A 19,593-nucleotide genomic window follows, 5' to 3' on the forward strand; every position below is an offset into this window, starting at 1 on the left:
GGTGTGTAGCATGTCTTCAAACATACCTATTTAACAAATATTGTTTGTTCTAATTATGAAGAATCATAAGCTTTGTCTCGTGCAAATCACGGTATCAGGACACAGAACTATCTAGTTTATTTGAAGTACAACAACTTCAGAGGAATATAAGTACTACAGCAATAAACAATTTAAGGAAATGCTGAGAACTATTTATTCACAATTTCTTCAAAATGGTGTATTTTGCTTATGAGCTAGCTTTCAAAGTAACAACATTTCATCTGTTGGCAACTTTTAAGCAGTGATGTTATCAGCCACGCTAATTAGGAGCGACTCACTAAAATGCTGTAACATTGATCTGTGGACAATTTTTAGCAGTCACCTTGAATTTCAAATTGATGTCATTTGTCTAAATCATCTGTGTAATGTATCACAATGGAAACGAAATCAATTTGTTGCTTACTTAAAATAAACACTTCGTAAGAGATGAATACAAGTAGTCAGGTGTGACTACAGTGTAAAGATGGCAATGGAATCAAACTGATGAAACATATTTTCAGGAAACTGGTGTTTAACTCTTTCCATTCCAAGGGTGAATGGCTCTCAACATTGTGAATTTTGTTTTCCACACCAATGTTAAGCCTCAACTGATACATTTTCTTGTAGCTCCAGATGATCCATTCATGAATCTGACTGTATGAGGCATCAATACTGTGTAGTATTGCCATCTAGGGAAGCCTGTTTTAACTCTCTGTTGAAGTGTAGCAGTTGTGTTGAGAGAAAAGTTGTAATTATTAGGTTCTAGTTAGTAGGCAAAATATTCTTCATGCACAGTCCTTTCTGACTAAAAGACTGTAGAGCTAAGTGAAAACGAGTGTGACAATAATTTTGATGATGAAAGTGAATTCATAACTCAAGTGAAATGACATTGAACAGTCCACCCTGAAGAGTTTCAAATAATTAACAATACAAAATGTTGTATTGTGATGCTTATGCAAATACATTTGAATGAAAGCGCACTGTTTGTTTTCATGTATACACTAATTGTTGGTAAGTGGCCTCATTGATTCCACAAAGAGACTTGTGCAAATCCCTGTAGCATGCTCACTGACCAGGTGGCGGCAATTTAAGTAGGAATGTATGGAGATTCACTTTGTCTGCCTTACGGAATGCAAAGTGCTGATGTTACAACATTTCTCTCCCTCTTATTACTGACGATTTCACACTCACATCCACATACACGCATGCACCTCAGGAATTAGTATTAAGTTGTATTGCCATTACTTACATCTGAATTATCCTTGTAAGGTGGTGAACCTTTACCACCTGCTATGCTAAAGCCCAGCCCATTTTGGTCCCTAATCAGTGTGGTATACACTGTTTGCTTGCGAACTTCAGCATTCTTGACAGGCTGTATTGGTTCAGGAATTTTCTTAGCTGTATATGCCTGAAAAAACAGAAACAGAAAATCCAGTACCTCAATTTACTCACAAATACTAAACACTTCAACGAACACGAAATTCTGAAAATCAAGAATTGCTTGTAGGCAAATACTGGTGGTTACTGAGCAAATAATGGGAAATTTTAATTTCTTGTCAAGTGCTGCAGATTATAATTTGGTAACAATTTTCTTAACATGAAAGTCTTTTACATCTTAAATTAAAATCTTAAAAATTTACACAGACGATATAAACTACTTCCTGGGGGAATGGTAATAAGGAGCAGTCAAATGGAAAGAGACAAAGGGAAGGAAAGTAAGTAAATAGTACATTATTTCAAAAGTAGTCCCCATAGCTGTTAATACACTACCCCACTGTGAGATAAGAGAATCATCTTTGGCACCATTGCTGTGACTTTTCCTATGGACACTTGGTCAGTTTTCTTTGCACTCCGTAATATTTGGAATTACACTCACTGTGTGTGAAAGTAAATGTTTTTAGTTTAAGGCTGTAAATGCTTTTTATTAATGGATTTGGAAACAAGAAATTTTCTAGCCCAATGAATATATTTAATGGAGTGAAGTACATGAATAATGGGATTGTCCACATAAAAGTCGTCAAATCCAACAACTAAAGTCAACATAATCAGCCATTTTACATCTGTTACTGGATAAAGCATTCCTCATGACTTTTCCATATATTATGGTCATTAGCGATAGGTATCTATGTTCCTCCTACACATTTCCCAGCATCATCTACCTATCTTCTATTAGATCATCATTTTGGTCTTTGGCCTCTTGCAGTAGGCCTTCTTCATATAACACACTGTAAATATAAAAATTAAAAGTGCTGATTTAAATAGCAGAGTCAGAAAACATTAAAAAGACCAATCCGGCTGACGATGATGACATTTTGGACAGCTGTGCTGAACCCTATCGCAAAATTGCTACTCATGGCTGAGCAGCCATGGGTTAAAGAGAATGAATGAGGGCACGCATGAGATGAATGACATCAATGTAAGCCAACAGGAAGCGATTTATATGTCGTATGCTAAGATCTCAACATTCATTTTTAAAATGTACATAGAAATGGATAAAAAACAGGAATTTCAATACCTTATGGATATATTCCTTTTGCTGACTGCCCTAAGTAAACAGCACTTTTAATTCTTATCGCTGTAGTGTATTATCTGAGGATGGCCTATTATTAGAGGCTGAGACTGGTCATATTTTTAATAAATGACTATTCTATCATGGCTGCTTTTTATTAATTTTTGTTGTAACAACTGCCACTCCCAACTCATATTCATGCCATATTCTCCCCTATTTCATGATAATACAAAATGAACTGCCTCCTCGATCCTATCTGATGCAGATCCCACATGAAACACCAGAAGAGGGCGCACAAGATAGCGTACGCAGTCTCTTCAGATGTATTCATGTCCAATGTCATCATTTCCCCCCCCCCCCCCCCCCCCCCCCCCCGGCCCCCTTTTTTATCTGCCATTATCTTGAATAGTATCTGTTATTTCAAAAGATACTACTCCTTGGTCACTTATTAATATGATTCATTTCTGTGGGAGATTATAGGAGTTATTTTAGAAAATTATACATTGTATCAACTTCAATTTCACAGCTAGAGGTCTAAATTAGTCATTTGCATGTATATAATCTGTTGTATTTAATTCCACAATAGTGTAACTGAAGGACAGTTCCGTGGCATAAAATGTTCCAGAGCGGAAGTTCAGTAGAAGCTCTCCATATACCTTCCAACAAAACGAGATACTCTGTACCATTTCTATTGAAACATGATATTCCTCTGGTATGCCACATTCTTCATGTCTTGAATGGGTTTCACATCTGACATTACTTTTCAATTGATATTATTTTCATGATCTGCGGGTCATAGGGGAAGTTGAGGGAGCAGGCATTGAATAAGTGTAACTTTCAATGATAACAGGTAAATGATTGAGGTAAAAACATCCAATAATTCCGTACCTGGGATACAAGATGTATGCCATGTGGAAGATGAACAGGTCACCAGTTGCTAAGAGGAGCCATCACTGCTAGGTTAATGGTGAACTTAACTCCAGAGAACAGAACAGGATAGCAAGGAATGGTAATGGTGTAGGAGCAGCAGTTGAAAATGGAAAGGGAGCCAAGTTTGAAACACACACTCTGCCCACAACCTCCGGAGCCACATGTGATGTCCTTCTCACATTCGCTATTGGTTGCTGTAGGCAACACTGGTAAAGTGTCATTAGTTGGCAGTTTTAAATCGGTATGAACTCTTTTGCAATGTCAGCCAGCCCCAGTGCCAAGTCAAGGAATGGTCCCACAAATGTATGCTAACTTCGAGCATGAGGCAGGGTAAATTTCATAATCCAAAACTCACTAAAATGCTCCTGGACTCCTCCAAACATGACGCCACCTACACAATGGTCATAATCTTTGTTCTGAATTTATCTTTTAAACAACTAATTAATGGAGTAATACTACCACCACACTTTCCTCATTACTACTACAGATGTGAAAATTTCCAACATGTGACAATAGTACTGGTAATGTAACAATCATGTATTTTGTAAAGAATACTGACCAAAAACTAATGTAAAGAAAATCTTACTTTAGCTCTGATCTCTTGCTCAGGATCATGGCTTGTTGCTGTGTCGTAGCTGGACACATGAGATGCTGCACTTGGCGCTCTGCTTGCACTCGCACTAGACGACACGGACCCTGGTCCCAAAGGCTGTCTTGCTATTGGTGTTGGTGTCGCAACAGGTGTCTGTGTTGGACTTGGTGTAGCTGTGATGGTTTCAGGTAACTGTAACAGAAATTAGTGAGACGTACTATTAAAAATTAAGTGATGGTTGGCTCATGAAAAATACATATAAAATGCTATGCCAGCCTACAGCACAACAGAGCATAACTGTCCAGTACAAGCGACCATGAGCAGTAATAATTAACACGAGAGTTTCAGTATCAAAAATAAAGATTTTATAAACCAATTATTAGCATCTATTAGCATCCCACAAAAATCTTTAAACTCTTTATATTCAGTATTTCTAGATTAAAGACGAAATACACCCTTAAAACGTTCTCTTAAATGTTATGTTGTTGTATAGAAACACAGGGAAGGGGAGCTAAGACATACAACAGGAGATAGATAGATACATAGAGAGAGAGAGAGAGAGAGAGAGAGAGAGAGAGAGAGAGAGAGAGAGATATTATAAACTGCTTTTGTATGTTACTCTAAGTTCTAATCTGCATTAAAGACACCAAGCTAATGAGATTCTAATCAATGACAAAGCAGTTGCTATAAAAGTTGTAGGAAACTGCACTCCTCCATTTCGGTGATTGGTCTCCTTTAATCCTGAAGAATGCAGTTGCTTTATTTAGATATTAATTTCATGCATAAAATTTGCATATTAAACACCAGAATTTCACATCTAAAATTGAAGTCCTCCACGCTGCACACACTTTATTCTGGTACATGTATTTATAACTAAGTTTAGAGCCTTGCACTGTGAAGTATTATTTACTCTATATATAACAGTAAATAGGGAGTTTATTAAACATTTGTTTCAAATTTTCTTATCAACTTCCTATGAATTATGTAGTGGTTCATTCAGTTACCAAGCAGCAGTGGCTCACATGATCCCAAGACAAGTGGTAATAGGAAAGACAAAAATTGAAAATAAAAAATTAAATTTTAAAATAATAACTCAAACTAAAGCTAATTATAACAATGAGGCTTAACCTTACAAAAAGTACTTGAAAATTTAAGACTGCTCAATGAGCAATTGTTATATACATGTTGCAAACTATTGAGAGATACAGGAGAAAGAAATAAAATGGGGAACAAACTGCAGTGAAAACACAGTTATGATTGCAATGAAAATTACATGGAGGTGGTACTTTATCCAACAGTGCATGTCAAATGGATGATGATGACGATGACCGACAGCTGTTCCAGAAATCATCATCTCTAGGTGGAAAATAAACCTACATGAGGCTACGACATATTAGTCAAGTCAGGGCTAACCTCAACTACTAGAACGACAAGAGTAGCAAATCGTCCACCACTCAATCTCCCCCCCCCCCCCCCCCCCCCCCCGCGCACCCGCACCCGCACACGCACACACAGACATATTAAAAAAATCACGAACCCTCCCAGCCATGCCCTCACACTTATCTAGCTGAAATTTATGAATTTGTGATAACCTAGCCAGTCTTAGCCACACTCATTTTATGGTGGGGCAAAGAGACTTGCCGAATTGATAAACAATTAAAACTAAATAAAAGCTATATATTTCCCTATTTTGTGTTTCTGAATAATTCGAAATTTAAAATTATGTATTAAAGAAAATGTATCTGGGAAATGACTACCCATACTGTCAATAGATTGATTTACTAAATTCTAAAGTTCTGGTTGATTTATCTAGCATTGCATTGGGTATGCGAGCTATAACTTGACAATTCTTTTTTGCTTCAAGTGTACAAAGGTCTTTGTATGATGAGTGTAAATAAATATCAGGCGAGGGTGCCACCCACTGAAGATGAACAGAAATGGAACTTTGGGTGGGAATACTGATGTGTTTATGAAAGGCATACTTCAAGCCAACAATCAACTGGCAATTGGAAAAGCGGGCCTCTTCCACAAAAATACATTGCTCCACTGGGTAATGCATTGTTACTACTGAGACAAACAGTAATTATATTTTCCAACCCAGCACTCTGAATCAAGCCATCCCCATTGTCAGTCCACCTCGCCTCCCTTCACAACACCCCATTCGAATTGTCAAGATTCATTGCTACACAATCCAGATCCCTGATGAGCTCTTAGCAGCAAATTAGAAAACAGGTCTTCAGCCCTTCACTGAATAAAATTTCCACTCGCTAAATCAAGGAAATGGCCTACTACTAAGTCCACTCAACCTCCAAAGAGTTCCATCTTATCTTTAAATACAATTTTGAAAAATCTGTTACAATTTTAACCAATAACGGAATGTTTAGGATAATGAAATTATGCTTTTGATGCCCCATTGAATAACAGGTCATTAGAAAGAAAAAGAAAAGTTCTAACTGGACAAGGATGTGGAAGAAGCAGGAACGTGACCTTTTGAAATAAACCATCCGGACCAGGTATGTTGCATTAGTTAAAGACTTTGATGCGGAGACTCCAAAACATACATTGAAATAAATATCACAATAATGTATTACAGAATTTAAATTGTCACAATACATTTCGAATATTTCTCTCATGGATTTAAATAATGACAAACAACATCCCTGGCATTGTTGATACCGAGTGACTTTTTCAAACAGATAGTAGATAGTTTTAAGGTTGTGCCTTGAAATGCCAGTTAGCTCCACATAGCAGAGGTTTGGCAGCACAGTTTCTATAGAGTACAGCTCTGATGGGCATCCTGAAGACTCTGTCCATTGACCATGAGTGTTCTATTAACATCCATTTGATTTTCACATTCTGCTGTTTATATCAACACAGAATGAATACAGTGACTGAAACTTTGCTATTGAAGCCCTGTCTCTGTATATTTCTAATGATGCATCAAAGCATCATAATCAACATTTAACATTAATGTTATGATAGTTTTTCATTTTGTGCTGCAGGAACAAGTTTGTAAATCGGCAGTTAGAGTGTACTACAATACAGTAACATGTCACTTCCTAGAAAGAGATTCACAAATGCATAGAGGAAATAAGAATGAGCATGCGATGTTTGCAACTGCATCACAGCTCCAATCAGTGATCAATTTTGTTTTAATGATAATTTGCAGTTTCACTGCTATTTGAAACATCGTTATTTACAGATCATCAAACTGTTTTCTCAGAAAAAGAACTGAAAGTATCTATCTGTTAATTTGTTTAAATTACTGTCTTCAGACTAATGCCATGAACTAAATGTGTTTTACAGCAAAAAGGATTTACTGAAGACATCAGATGCTTCGATCATCTGGAACTTACTTTCGGAAAACAACCTGACAGAGGCTTTTCCTGAAAGTGTTAAACTACTGCAGATAATAGTCACCTTCCCAATGATAACCAGAGAGGCAGAACACTGGTCATCCACACTAAAACTGGTGAAAACATTCTGTGAAATACTATGAATGAGAGGACACACACACACACACACACACACACACACACACACACACGTATGATTTGCATTAGAGAGAGAGAGAGAGAGAGAGAATTGTGTGTGTGTGTGTGTGTGTGTGTGTGTGTGTGTGTGTGTGTGTGTGTGTGTGTGTATGTATTTTTGACAAATGCCTTGTTGGCCGAAAGTTTTCTTGTGACAGACTTTTTGTTGTGCCTATCTGCGACTCATAGTAAATGGCAACTTCCCTTTTCATAATATTGTTACAAGTCATCCTGGACATTCCAATGCTTGATACTATGAATGAGGGCTGATAATGTGTGCTTGCAATGTGTTCTCTTGAATAAGAACTATTAGATCATCCGAATTACAATGAAATGGTCTGACTATTTTACAGTGAAGAAATGGAGACGAGATGATTTGATCTATAAACAAATGAATTAAGGTATGCAGAATGTGCATTAATGTGTCTTAAGAGGCTATTCCTTCGTTGTAACTACCTATTAAGGCTACTAACTGGAGTGCTTAAAATTTAGCGGTAACACGTTTTTCGACTGACATCACATTTTCCAACAGTTCAGCACAACAAATTGTACTAAAAATGTCATGTTTTGGAGAGGCCTTTATTGTAACGCATCAGTTAAACAAACATTTCTGTAGTATACAACTATAAATACAAAAACCTCAAATATGGTGTGTTACCTTCACAAACACTTAAATCAACATTGCAGCTGCACAGTTTTCTTCTGACAAAAACTATGACAATGCAAAAAAATCACTGTTTTCTTTTATGAACTCTATAGCTGTGGACTGACTACACAAAAACAATAAGTGCTTCAAAATTAGTACTGAAAATATGAAAAGCATTAAGCATGCAGTGATGCTAACATATAACATTAAAGAGCTCTCCAAAACGTGTCTTTTAGTATGATTTGTTATGATAAATTGTCACGAATTATATATATCTTGGAGCTAGCTTTTGGTGTGGTTGGTTATGAAGTGGAAAGAATATACAATACGTAAACTTTTGGCTACAGTGTGAAACTGCACCCCCACCCAAAAAAAAAAAAAAAAAAATCCCATCCCTGAAATAACAGTTGTAGTGACTTAGACTGATCTGTATAATAGCCCAAGCTCTAAGTTAGTTCCTATCAGTAAATGCTACAGCCTTCCCATACAGAAACAACAGAACATTCAAATCTTCATGGCTGGACAGGAGTTTGAACTGAGATCCTCAACTCCTAAACCAGTATACTACCTTGCTTGGTGCAAGTGCTGAATTTGTAGCTTCAGTGTTACTTTTTCATATTATCAGACACACCAAAACTGGTGATCCCTACTCATTATTGTATTTTCAAGATCTTTCAGAATGTGCCAGACTTGCTCTTGGCAGCAGACTGACACGGGAAGTAAAAGAACAAGCTAAATTCATATTCTACCATCTACAATCATAACCTTCACAGACTCAAGCAAATCACTTGAATTTTGAGCCTTAAAAACTCATTTGCTTCATGAATACCTCATGAAATCATCTGATTGTAGCCTATAATCACATTAGAACACTGTTTTCCATAAATTAGGCCCTTGATGCATACGAAAAGCAATAACGCAGAATTAACTCAAATTTTACAAAATTAGTATCTTTCAACAGAAAGTTACTACCTGCTCAACACAATATAATTTCATTAAGACCAGAGAAAATCAGAGGATCTGCAAGTATTATTTTGCCCAAGCCACATGCAAATAATAAAGTCAAATAGGTAATTACATGTTTATGCAGTTTTAGTAAACACACATTCCTTTTTGTTACACATTTCTGCAACTCACTGGGTCATTTTTGTGGCGAGTAACATTCTATCCTTTCCCTGATATTGTTTTATGTATTCACAGCGTTTGTCCTTGTACATACTCACATAGTTCGTCCTTACAAAAGCTCACACCCAAACCACCTTAATGCTGTAGAAAACAATGTTCTGACATAGTAATATCAAACCATAAAACACAGAAAATAAAAATGGCAAGGTCCTGATAAAGTAATTGTCTCCGTCGCTTCCCCCTCATGTTTACTTTTCTGAAATTATGGAAATGTTGCCCGCTTAAGCTCATTGAAAATTATCTGTGACAATCATACGCAATTTCATATTTATTCAAATTCTGAAACAGAGATGGCAATTACCCTATTCACAAAAGTGCCATTTTATAATAGATAGATACACACATTTCATTATAAATATCTAGAGCCAATGTCACTCTCTGAGTGTAATATGGATTACAGCAGAAAAGTAACAAGTTGTGGACAATATTACTCAGCAGTGTCTTGAAAAATAAGCAATTTTTAATTGAGGCAATTCAGTGTTTATATACAAATTTGTATGTATGTATGTATGAATGTGTGTCACGTAGTGTAGCATTAAGTGAGTGTCCATGCCTTGATTGATGAACAAATCATTCTTATTGTCATCCAACTCCACTAAAACTCAAAATTTTGAATGTTAAGTTTAGTTTCCTTTAGACTTGTTGATTATTTGTGTCACTACATTTGATACATCATCATAACATGAAACAAATGAGACACATCACACATTCAGTTATTCCACAGTCTGCTTTTATTGCCGTAAATTAAAATAATGTCAGACTTAAATCAGTTATGACATTTGAGCATTTTATCCCAATTAATACCAATACACAGGAAACAATAAAGATATTTCTAGTCAGCAGCGTCAGATACAACAAAATCATTACAGGAACACATGCGGGAGGGGGGAGGTAGGGAGGGAGGGGGGGGGGGGAGGAGAGAGAGAGAGAGAGAGAGAGAGAGAGAGAGAGAGAGAGATATCTATAAGACATCATGGAGCTGCTACTCTCAACATCTTTGGCCTGCCCAACTGGATAAACAGTGGCCTACATTTTATGCAGCAGCCAAATACCAGACCCGGCAGCGCGGCTCATTCAACTGGCATGGAATAAAAAAAAGTAACTGCAATAAACAAAGCTTTGTAAAAGAAGAAATTAGGTATAAGACATAACAGTCCATTAAAAGAAACATAGTCAAATTAGATATTACCCATGATTCCACCTGGAGCAGGAATATGAATGCTGGTGTATCATGATATTACAGAAGCCACTTCTTTTGTGCATGAATTACAGTTGCTTATGATTCTTTGAACGAATGTCAGCCGGGAATCCGCTATTCCTGCAATTTGTTTTACATGGTCCACCCACTAGATGGCATTTTACAGCAGTTATTGTTTCCATTGATTAGCTACCAATAACACAATCTACCCGTAACAAACTCTTCACGTTTTTTACATGCAATATGTTATATTCAGCAGGTCTTTCTGCATTTCACACTCAATCATGAGTGGCCTCATTGTGTCTCAAACCTCATTCACCAGATCATTAATATAAATTGGCAGCCATGATGACTAACACTCACTCAGGATACTCCTGAACTTACTTTTACCTTCATAAATTTTGTTCCACTTATTACGATGATGTGTTTCATGTGTAAAAAAGTCTTGAATCCAATCACAAATTTAGTCCGATACTCAGTAAGCTCTTATTTTGTTCTCTAAACAACAGCTCAGAACTGTATCATATGCCTTCGAGAATTCAAGAAACACACAGTAACCTGAGCATCGATGTCTACAATGCTCCGAAACTTGTGGACAAACAGAACAAGCCAAGTTTGAAAGTATCTGTTTGTGAAATCCATGCTGGTTTTTATAGATGTGAATTTTGTACTCTGAAAATTTCACGTGACCATAAAACATGTTCCACAATTACACAGATTTGTGTTAATGATATACACTTGTAAATACTGGAGTCAGTCTGTCGACCCTTCTTTAAAACAACAATGACTATTGATATGAGTCTTTTCCCTATCAGTAGGTACACGTTGTTTATTTAGTAATCATGCCTTGTTTCTTTAGAAATCAACAAGAAATTACTTATTGAAGGAGAACACGTTCTTTCACATAATTTCTGTAGAATTTCATAGCCTTCTTATCCAGCCCTGACGCCTCACCACTGTTGAGCAGTGTAAATTGATTTTCTACTCTGTGATTACTGATCTCAATATCAGTCATTTCAGCATCTGTGCAGAGACAGAAAACATGAAACTTATTACGACCTTCCATGGTGAAACACTTTCAAAAGGCCAAATTCAGTATTTTGGTTTCCTCTGTATCATCTTCCTCTTATTACTCACATCATATAAGAACAATTAATTGCTCTCCTTGCACTTATTTTAGCTTTGTTAAGCTTTTGTGTGTCAACTAGGCCTTGACTATGCTTAAATCAAAACGGTAGTTCTCTTTGCTTTGGTAGCAAACTTTCTGACATGGCTATTCAACCACAGAGCGTCTTTTCCCTCCCACCCATAATTACTTGACACAAACTTGTCTAAGACACATTCCACAATGAACTCGGGCTTACATCTTTATCCTCAGAGCTGAATATTAGCTGTTGCATTCTGTTGCAGCTGTTTGCATTCTGTCACTCCAGCTAACCAAAAATGTTTTCGTATCTTTTTTTAACATTCTTTGTAACACCAGAAGCATCAATGCTATCTCAATATTATGTACACTGATTCCCTCCTCAATGTTTACTGATTTGAGAAGTTCAGGTCTAGGTGATCTACAATGTTGCCCTCACTGATTGACTAACTACCTGCTCAAATTTTCTGACATATATTCACAATAGAAAATTAAGTAGCCAGCATAATCCCTCAGCCTAAATGGCATAAAGCTTCTTCACAATAGAAACGACAAATATTTCCTTTAAGCTTGTAGAGACAATCATTAGCCTCACCACACAATGTTGTAAGATAATACTGCTGCTTGTGCTGAACCAAACTGCTACTTCTAATATGTGCATCTTAAACTAGTTTCAAACTTGAATGAACATTGTTTGTATAGTACCCTATTTTAATAGTTTTATCCACTACATCCTAAATCTTTACACTCAATACAGAACCTTAATTAATTTTTATTGGTTTTGTTTTATTTATGGAAACCAGTGCACAAATCAACAAGATAGCATCACAAGTGGCAAGTAGCAAAAGTTAACAGTGTGAGACACAGGCAGTACTCAATATAAGCTACACAAAGAAACCAATAACCTAAATGTAAAGTAAATGGACAGATAAGAAATCTACTCACCAAGTGGTGACAGGAGAGTACACATACAAAAAGAGATTAAAATCTGCAAGCTTTCAGAGCCAGTGGCCCCTTGTTCTAGCAGAAGGGTTGGAGGAAAAGTTTTCCTTCTCATTCTGTCCGATAAGTCTCTCCTGACCCGGGTTCTGGGTGACTTCTCCATACTCTACCTTCTGCCAGGAGTCACTGGCTCCAAAAGCTTGCAAATTTTAATACCTTTTGTATGAGGTGAGTAGATTTTTTTCTAATCAATTACATTATATTTTCAAAAATTGATTATTTTCTTTAATAAATTACATTATTATGTTACCTTGGTACCCGTAACAGGAACAAGGTGTGGAACATCTCTTACAACCGTCAGAACAAGGTGACTTCCAGCTGCTTTCAGTACTTCCACCGCCTCATAATGATCTACATCAATAAGGGAATGCCCATTAACCTTAACGAGCTTGTCGCCAACCTGCACAAAAAAATTAATTAATTAATTAATTAATTGACATAAGAACAAAGATATGTATACTTCTACTCATTTTTCATTTTAACATTCCAGTTACAATTCTTGAGGTTTAGATAGTACACAATGAAACACTACACAAATTTTGCTATGTTTTTATAAAAGGGGTTTAATAAATTCATTGATGACAATAATGCTTCCATGGACAAGATTCTTTAAAATAAGGATACTGCAGGTCTGACTTGATAGAAAGAGTTCACAGATATTACCCTCAGATCAGCCAAATCTGCTGGACCACCCTCCGTTACACGTGAGATGAATATGCCTTCATCATTGCCTTTAAAAGGTGTGGAACCTCTTCCTCCTGCAATTGACAGGCCCAGTCCAGCTGATGTTCTTTCTATGTGAATTTCATACTGTTCTTCGCGCACCTCAATGTTAGCATCTTGATCTAAAAAGTCGTATATTGAACAAAGTCAATTACCAATCAAAACAACTGTACACAAAACATATTAATGTATCTCTCAAGTTGTACTATGTCAATTAAAAGTGTATTTCTGTTATTTCCATCATGAATATTAACAAAATGATTCCAGTTTATCATATGACAGCATTATTGGATAACCATAAATAGGATAGAACTGCAGTACAATTAAAGAAATTAAAAACTGTACAGCTCACTAAATAATGTTCAGGCCAAATTCTCCAAAGTTATCAACTCTGAAGGCTGGTACCCATAATAGCAGCTGTATGTAGAAAATATGACTCATTTTCAGTCACAAAGATTTTTGCTGGTTCCCACATTCTTTGCCAAAGTATCTCATAAAAACTCTCTCACTAAAGCCCCCTGTAAACGTTCAAAGAATCTGTCGAGCTTAACTACTGTAATCTGTCAAATTACTTGGCAGTGTGAAGCTTTTGTTTGATGTTTTTGTCAAACATAGACCGAGTTTGCCATGTTTGAGAGAAAGTCTGATTGACGTCTGATTTGACAAACACGTTTTAGTGAGAATGCATTTCTATCACAATTTACCACACTCTATTTCAAATTTCCACAGTTGTGCAAATTACAATCAAAAGACTATATGGGTAAAAAGAAAAAAAGCACTGATAATTACCAAAGTGGTATAGGTATTGCCTCTCTCCCAGCAGTATTTTACACACAAAGATGCTACGAAGAAACTCAATACTCTTATGCATAATATACAAGTGGGAGTGCAATAAAATACACACACACACACACACACACACACACACACACACACACACACGCCATTGACCAGCATCTTGTTTTCTTTTTCTTCTTTATACTCAGTGCTGAAGTCAACTTAAGAATTGCTCATCTGATTTCATAGCCATTCTCATTAGGGTCAAAATACTTTGCAACACATACATGTAGCGCAACAGCTGCATCAAATAGGAGGTTAAATTTTCTGAACTTTGTTGGTATGCCTGCACGCTTGTTTGAAAAATCCATGTATAGAAAACAGTGAATCTGACAAACAATCCGATCCTTACCAGAGGCATTAACCTTGTGCTGCATTGAGTTGTCCTGACTTCCAATCTGTTCCCTTTCACCTTTGGTAACAAAGGATACTATCTAACATATCATTCAGATTTTACATAAGCACAACCTAGTCTTTGACTTAATTCTGCAAGTTATTTTCGTCTCTGAAACAGCTAGACACAAATGACTTCTATCACCTGGGTACTGAGGTCATTCTGACTTCCACACACTAGCAAAAATGACAAGACACCTATCCTTAACCATGGGATCTCTGCAGATATGTTGATTTGCAGCATCATTCAGCCCTCTGGTCTGGAGGGTCTAAGCCAGTGGCTTCATCTCCCCTGTGACAAGCTCAGGTGTACATTCTGGAATCTGCACTAAATAGTGGATACTTTGCACTATACAATGGAAATGGCCACTCAGGTGGTAGAGTGTGTGTCGATTACAATAATTTTTTAATAAAAAAGGTGTCAGGATAAACTCCAAGATTCCTAAAAGAAAATCCTCCATCAGCCTTTTTAATTGTTGCAACATATCAGATGAGACATGGGACCACATAGAATATGTTGCCAACAAAGCACACATGAGGCTCAAACAAAAACAGCTCTGCCCAAGGCTCAACAGGGAAAGTGCGCTGAATAGGATGGTGTCGAAGTCCATGTAAATTACACTGATTAGACCTCTGATGCTGTACGCAACTCCTCTCTCGGGATACGCAACTCCTACACTCCTGCACCCCCTGCAGATTGTACAGAACAAAGTGCTACGCATCATTAGCAACACTCCATGTTCCACCCTAAACCTGCACTGTTGATCTTCACAATGAATACTGCCCTGAAGCCCTCGAGGAAGTATTCAAAAAACTCGCCACACGACTACACAGAACTCGAGACATTCGAACAATCCTTTCATCCATACTCTGGGAAACTATGATCACAACCATAGGTGGAAGCATAAGTGGCCAAAGACACTACTACCTAGGGCATAGCCACCTAAGGTGAGCTAACATACACTCACAAGTGACAAAATCGGCAAACCCCTGCAAACCAGCAACACTGACTGGATTTGCCAGCTGCTATTAAAGCCAATCAATAAGCTACAGCAGGGAAGCTGACAAACTTGCACACTAATGCACAAACTGCCAACACTACCCTACACTGTGAATCCAATATATGCCCTATCGGACAGTAAACGATGATGGACCCAACTGTTACAGGCATGATGAAGCTGACTGAGATGCCAATACCAGCACCTAACTGCAGCTGCCGAGTAACACTGCTCCACAATGTCAAAGGTATCCGCCTCCATGATACCCATTACTAACAAAGCCTACCCTTGCAAGACCTGTCACAGGCAGCAAGAAAACCACAACTGCTCTTATAATACAACCCAACTATCACAGAAGTTTTCTCCCTTGGCTCTTTCCTTGGCACTTGTTCCCTCTACCCTTTGTTCAACTTTCGGCCCAATCTATCTCCAGATGAGCACGTATTAATGGTTAATTGTAAATAAATGTACACAAATGTTGCAGTACCCACATCCTGCGAGACCTCACTTAGAAAAAATTAACCAATATGCAGAGATGGCAGTACATCTTTTGTGTTGGCTATCATGCCTGTGTGAGCGTGGAGGGGCTTTATAGTATATTTAAAGATAATAATAGTAATAAAAAATGCATGAATATGTAAGAGAGACACTCAGGGGAGTTAAATGGGTATTCTTGAAACAAAGATGACACAGTTCTCAAGAAAACCCTTTTGTGGATATTTAGCACATTTGTATTCAAGGACACGTGTGTGGACTTTCTGATGTCACCCCTGTATATCTTGTGAGAATAAGGTAAGGATTACTTAGCGGAGGGGGATGGAAGCATAAATAGTCGTTTTTCCCCATCACTAACTACGCAAGTGGAATAGGATGGAAAGTCTATACTGTTGGTACAAAGTACTCTACACTATGCACTATACAGTTGGTTGTGGAGTATACATGGATTTGTAAAAAAGATGGAAAAATGTGTTGTTTGGGCCAACTCAACAACTGGCCGTCTAAAAAAACACGTAAATGGCACTGCATACTCCACAGAACATGTCTGATAACAGTTTAACAAAGCAGTTCGGTCTGCCAACTGATGTTAATAAACCAGATATTTAACTGTAATTCTTCCACAACAGATTTTCAACTGAGGCTTTAACTTCAAATTGTACAACAAAAATTTATTTACACAATTTTCCTACATTAGGTTAAAAATACTGTACTGGGAAATAAATCCTAAAGACATCTTTTGATGCCATCAGTCCATTTCTCCTCATGAAAATGCTAGTTTTTTTTACTAACAAAATGTATGTTAGTAAGTTATTATTATCTAAATACATAAAGCTTTTTTGAGACAATTCAGAAACAACAAAGTAGTGTGCAAATTATTTGATGTCCTACATTTTGAAGTTTTTGTTATTCATGTTAACAGTTCCTTCTGACTAACGTTTGGGTCAGAGACAGCGGCAGTCACAGTGATGTTTCTCCGCTTCTCAGAGGTTAGCAATGCATCAGTTAATGCAGCCAATGTGACAATACTTTCACGTAACCAATGAGGAATGGGAATAGAGACAACATGTTTCTAGCATCAAAATTGAAATCATTGTAGTTTGCTGTTTTTCACTGTTGAGTCGTGGTTTTCTTCAGATACTTTTCCCTGATTATGGCTGGAATTGTATGAAGTGGAATGATCTCTCAAGAATTTGGTCCTATCTGACATGTTGAAATCTACACAGAAATTTTTCACACAGGAAGGATACACTGATGCACTGTCAAAATGTTACCTGCTAAGGTGCACCACAAACATTTAAGAAAACTATTTTAAATTCACTCAATTTTGTAGAATGAAGAATTGCATATAACAGTGGTTTGTACAGCCATTCCTGCCTAGAGCATGATCCGGCAAATAAGCAGACAAAGCCGTAACAAGACTACATAGTGCTCCATAGTGCGAGGTCTGAAGAGGACACACATGAATTTTAAGCACTTAAACCACACCAAAAATGCCTCAAATGGTTAATTTTTTGAATAACTTGCAGTTCATATTGACAGCTAAACTATTGCAGACGTAATTGTTCCACAAGTGACTGGAAGAGGAAACAAAATCAAGGCAATGTATTAAGTTGCCTAAAAAGATTTTAATTTGTTGACATCAATATTTTATAAAAATTCCTTTGGTACGGTTCTTATGATGATCTTTGAGATCATTCCCTGCAGTTGTCACAAAAATGTGAATTGCGTACTGGATGACAAAAACACATTTGATGAAATTAGTAAAACATGATGATGCAAACTGACACTGTGCAATGACTTAAGTTCAACAATAATGTTACACTGATAAACCTGAAATGACACTGAACTATCAGAAATTGTACTATCCATAATTTTCCAAAATCCAAAAAACGCTTTAATCATCGAAAGATTTCTTTATAGATGCATGGAACCCAAATTACATTAACAGTCTTTCCAACCACCTCCTGAACGCAGAGAGGCTATTATGCCCACACCAAGAGTGCAACAAACTGCAACTGGTAAGAAGACATCTTGGCTGCAGTATTGAAAACTGAAATTAATTACAAAATTTTTGAAACTAAACAGTCCGTGTTTTAATTTTTTGCCATAGCTTGCCCTGAGGCTACCGAAAACAGATATAAAGCTGCGGAAACAGTAATCCATGATACTTATCACTGGTGTTGTTGTATAGAAATGTTTAATAGCATTCATCGACTGCACATGCAACTCTTGTCTTTTTCTCACTCGGAATGATGAAGTGTGGTTTGCATGCAGCTCTTGCAAATAGTGGGAAAAGCAGGCGCCAGGTTGAGATTCATAGGAAGAATTCTAAGAAAATGTGACTCATCGACGAAAGAAGTAGCTTACAAAACGCTTGTTCGTCCGATTCTTGAGTATTGCTCATCAGTATGGGACCCTTACCAGGTTGGATTAATAGAAGAGATAGACATGATCCAGCGAAAAGCAGCGCGATTCGTCATGGGGACATTTAGTCAGCGCGAGAGCGTTACGGAGATGCTGAACAAGCTCCAGTGGCGGACACTTCAAGAAAGGCGTTACGCAATACGGAGAGGTTTATTATCGAAATTACGAGAGAGCACATTCCGGGAAGAGATGGGCAACATATTACTACCGCCCACATATATCTCGCGTAATGATCACAACGAAAAGATCCGAGAAATTAGAGCAAATACGGAGACTTACAAGCAGTCGTTCTTCCCACGCACAATTCGTGAATGGAACAGGGAAGGGGGGATCAGATAGTGGTACAATAAGTACCCTCCGCCACACACCGTAAGGTGGCTCGCGGAGTATAGATGTAGATGTAGATGTAGAACCTGACTAATTGACATTTATACATAGCATTTTAGGGGCTAAAAAGAAGCCATGAATTTGTCTATAGTACTGCCTACTAATGACACCACCTCAGCATTTTTACTTCAAAAAACTGCATTATTTTGAGACTTCCTCTTCTGTATAATTTCCTTAATTTGTTTAACCAGGTTGAAGAAGTCTGGAAATCAGTAATGTTCATCTCACTCACAACTGAGAGCGCCCAGTCTCTTAGACCTCCCTCAGTAATGGTGCATTGACTCTCACAAGCAGTTTTAAACCTTTTCAATAATCTTCTTTCACGCTTTTATGAGCTTCATTTTGGCACATATTTTGTACTGTGTGTAAATTTTTCTTACATTGATACAGTTCATGTTAAGATCTTAAGAAACAAAATGAAGTTTCCACACTGCTTAAGTTTGTGTGTTTTCTCCCTCCTTCAAATAACGTTCACCCTATGATTATTTACGACTCTTAGTCACCATTCACAGACGACATTCTTAAAATTTCTAATACTGGTAGTACTAGGATTCAAATAAATCATCAACATGTAAG

General features: G+C 37.2%; 1 protein-coding gene across 9 annotated transcripts in view; it reads right to left on the reverse strand.

Moving 5' to 3' along the window:
• The window catches only part of LOC126482432 (protein lap4), a 567,659-nt gene that overhangs the window by 201,725 nt on the left and 346,341 nt on the right, over positions 1–19,593 (reverse strand). For all 9 annotated transcript variants that reach the window (XM_050106531.1, XM_050106532.1, XM_050106537.1 and 6 more), the window contains 4 exons: positions 13,421–13,602; positions 13,008–13,157; positions 4,044–4,241; positions 1,268–1,426 (listed from right to left, as the gene is read on the reverse strand). In XM_050106531.1, coding sequence (XP_049962488.1) covers positions 1,268–1,426; positions 4,044–4,241; positions 13,008–13,157; positions 13,421–13,602 — 689 coding nt within the window. The remainder of the gene's footprint in view (positions 1–1,267; positions 1,427–4,043; positions 4,242–13,007; positions 13,158–13,420; positions 13,603–19,593) is intronic.

Source organism: Schistocerca serialis, chromosome 1 (assembly GCF_023864345.2).
Source record: "Schistocerca serialis cubense isolate TAMUIC-IGC-003099 chromosome 1, iqSchSeri2.2, whole genome shotgun sequence".
Classification (NCBI taxonomy): domain Eukaryota; kingdom Metazoa; phylum Arthropoda; class Insecta; order Orthoptera; family Acrididae; genus Schistocerca; species Schistocerca serialis.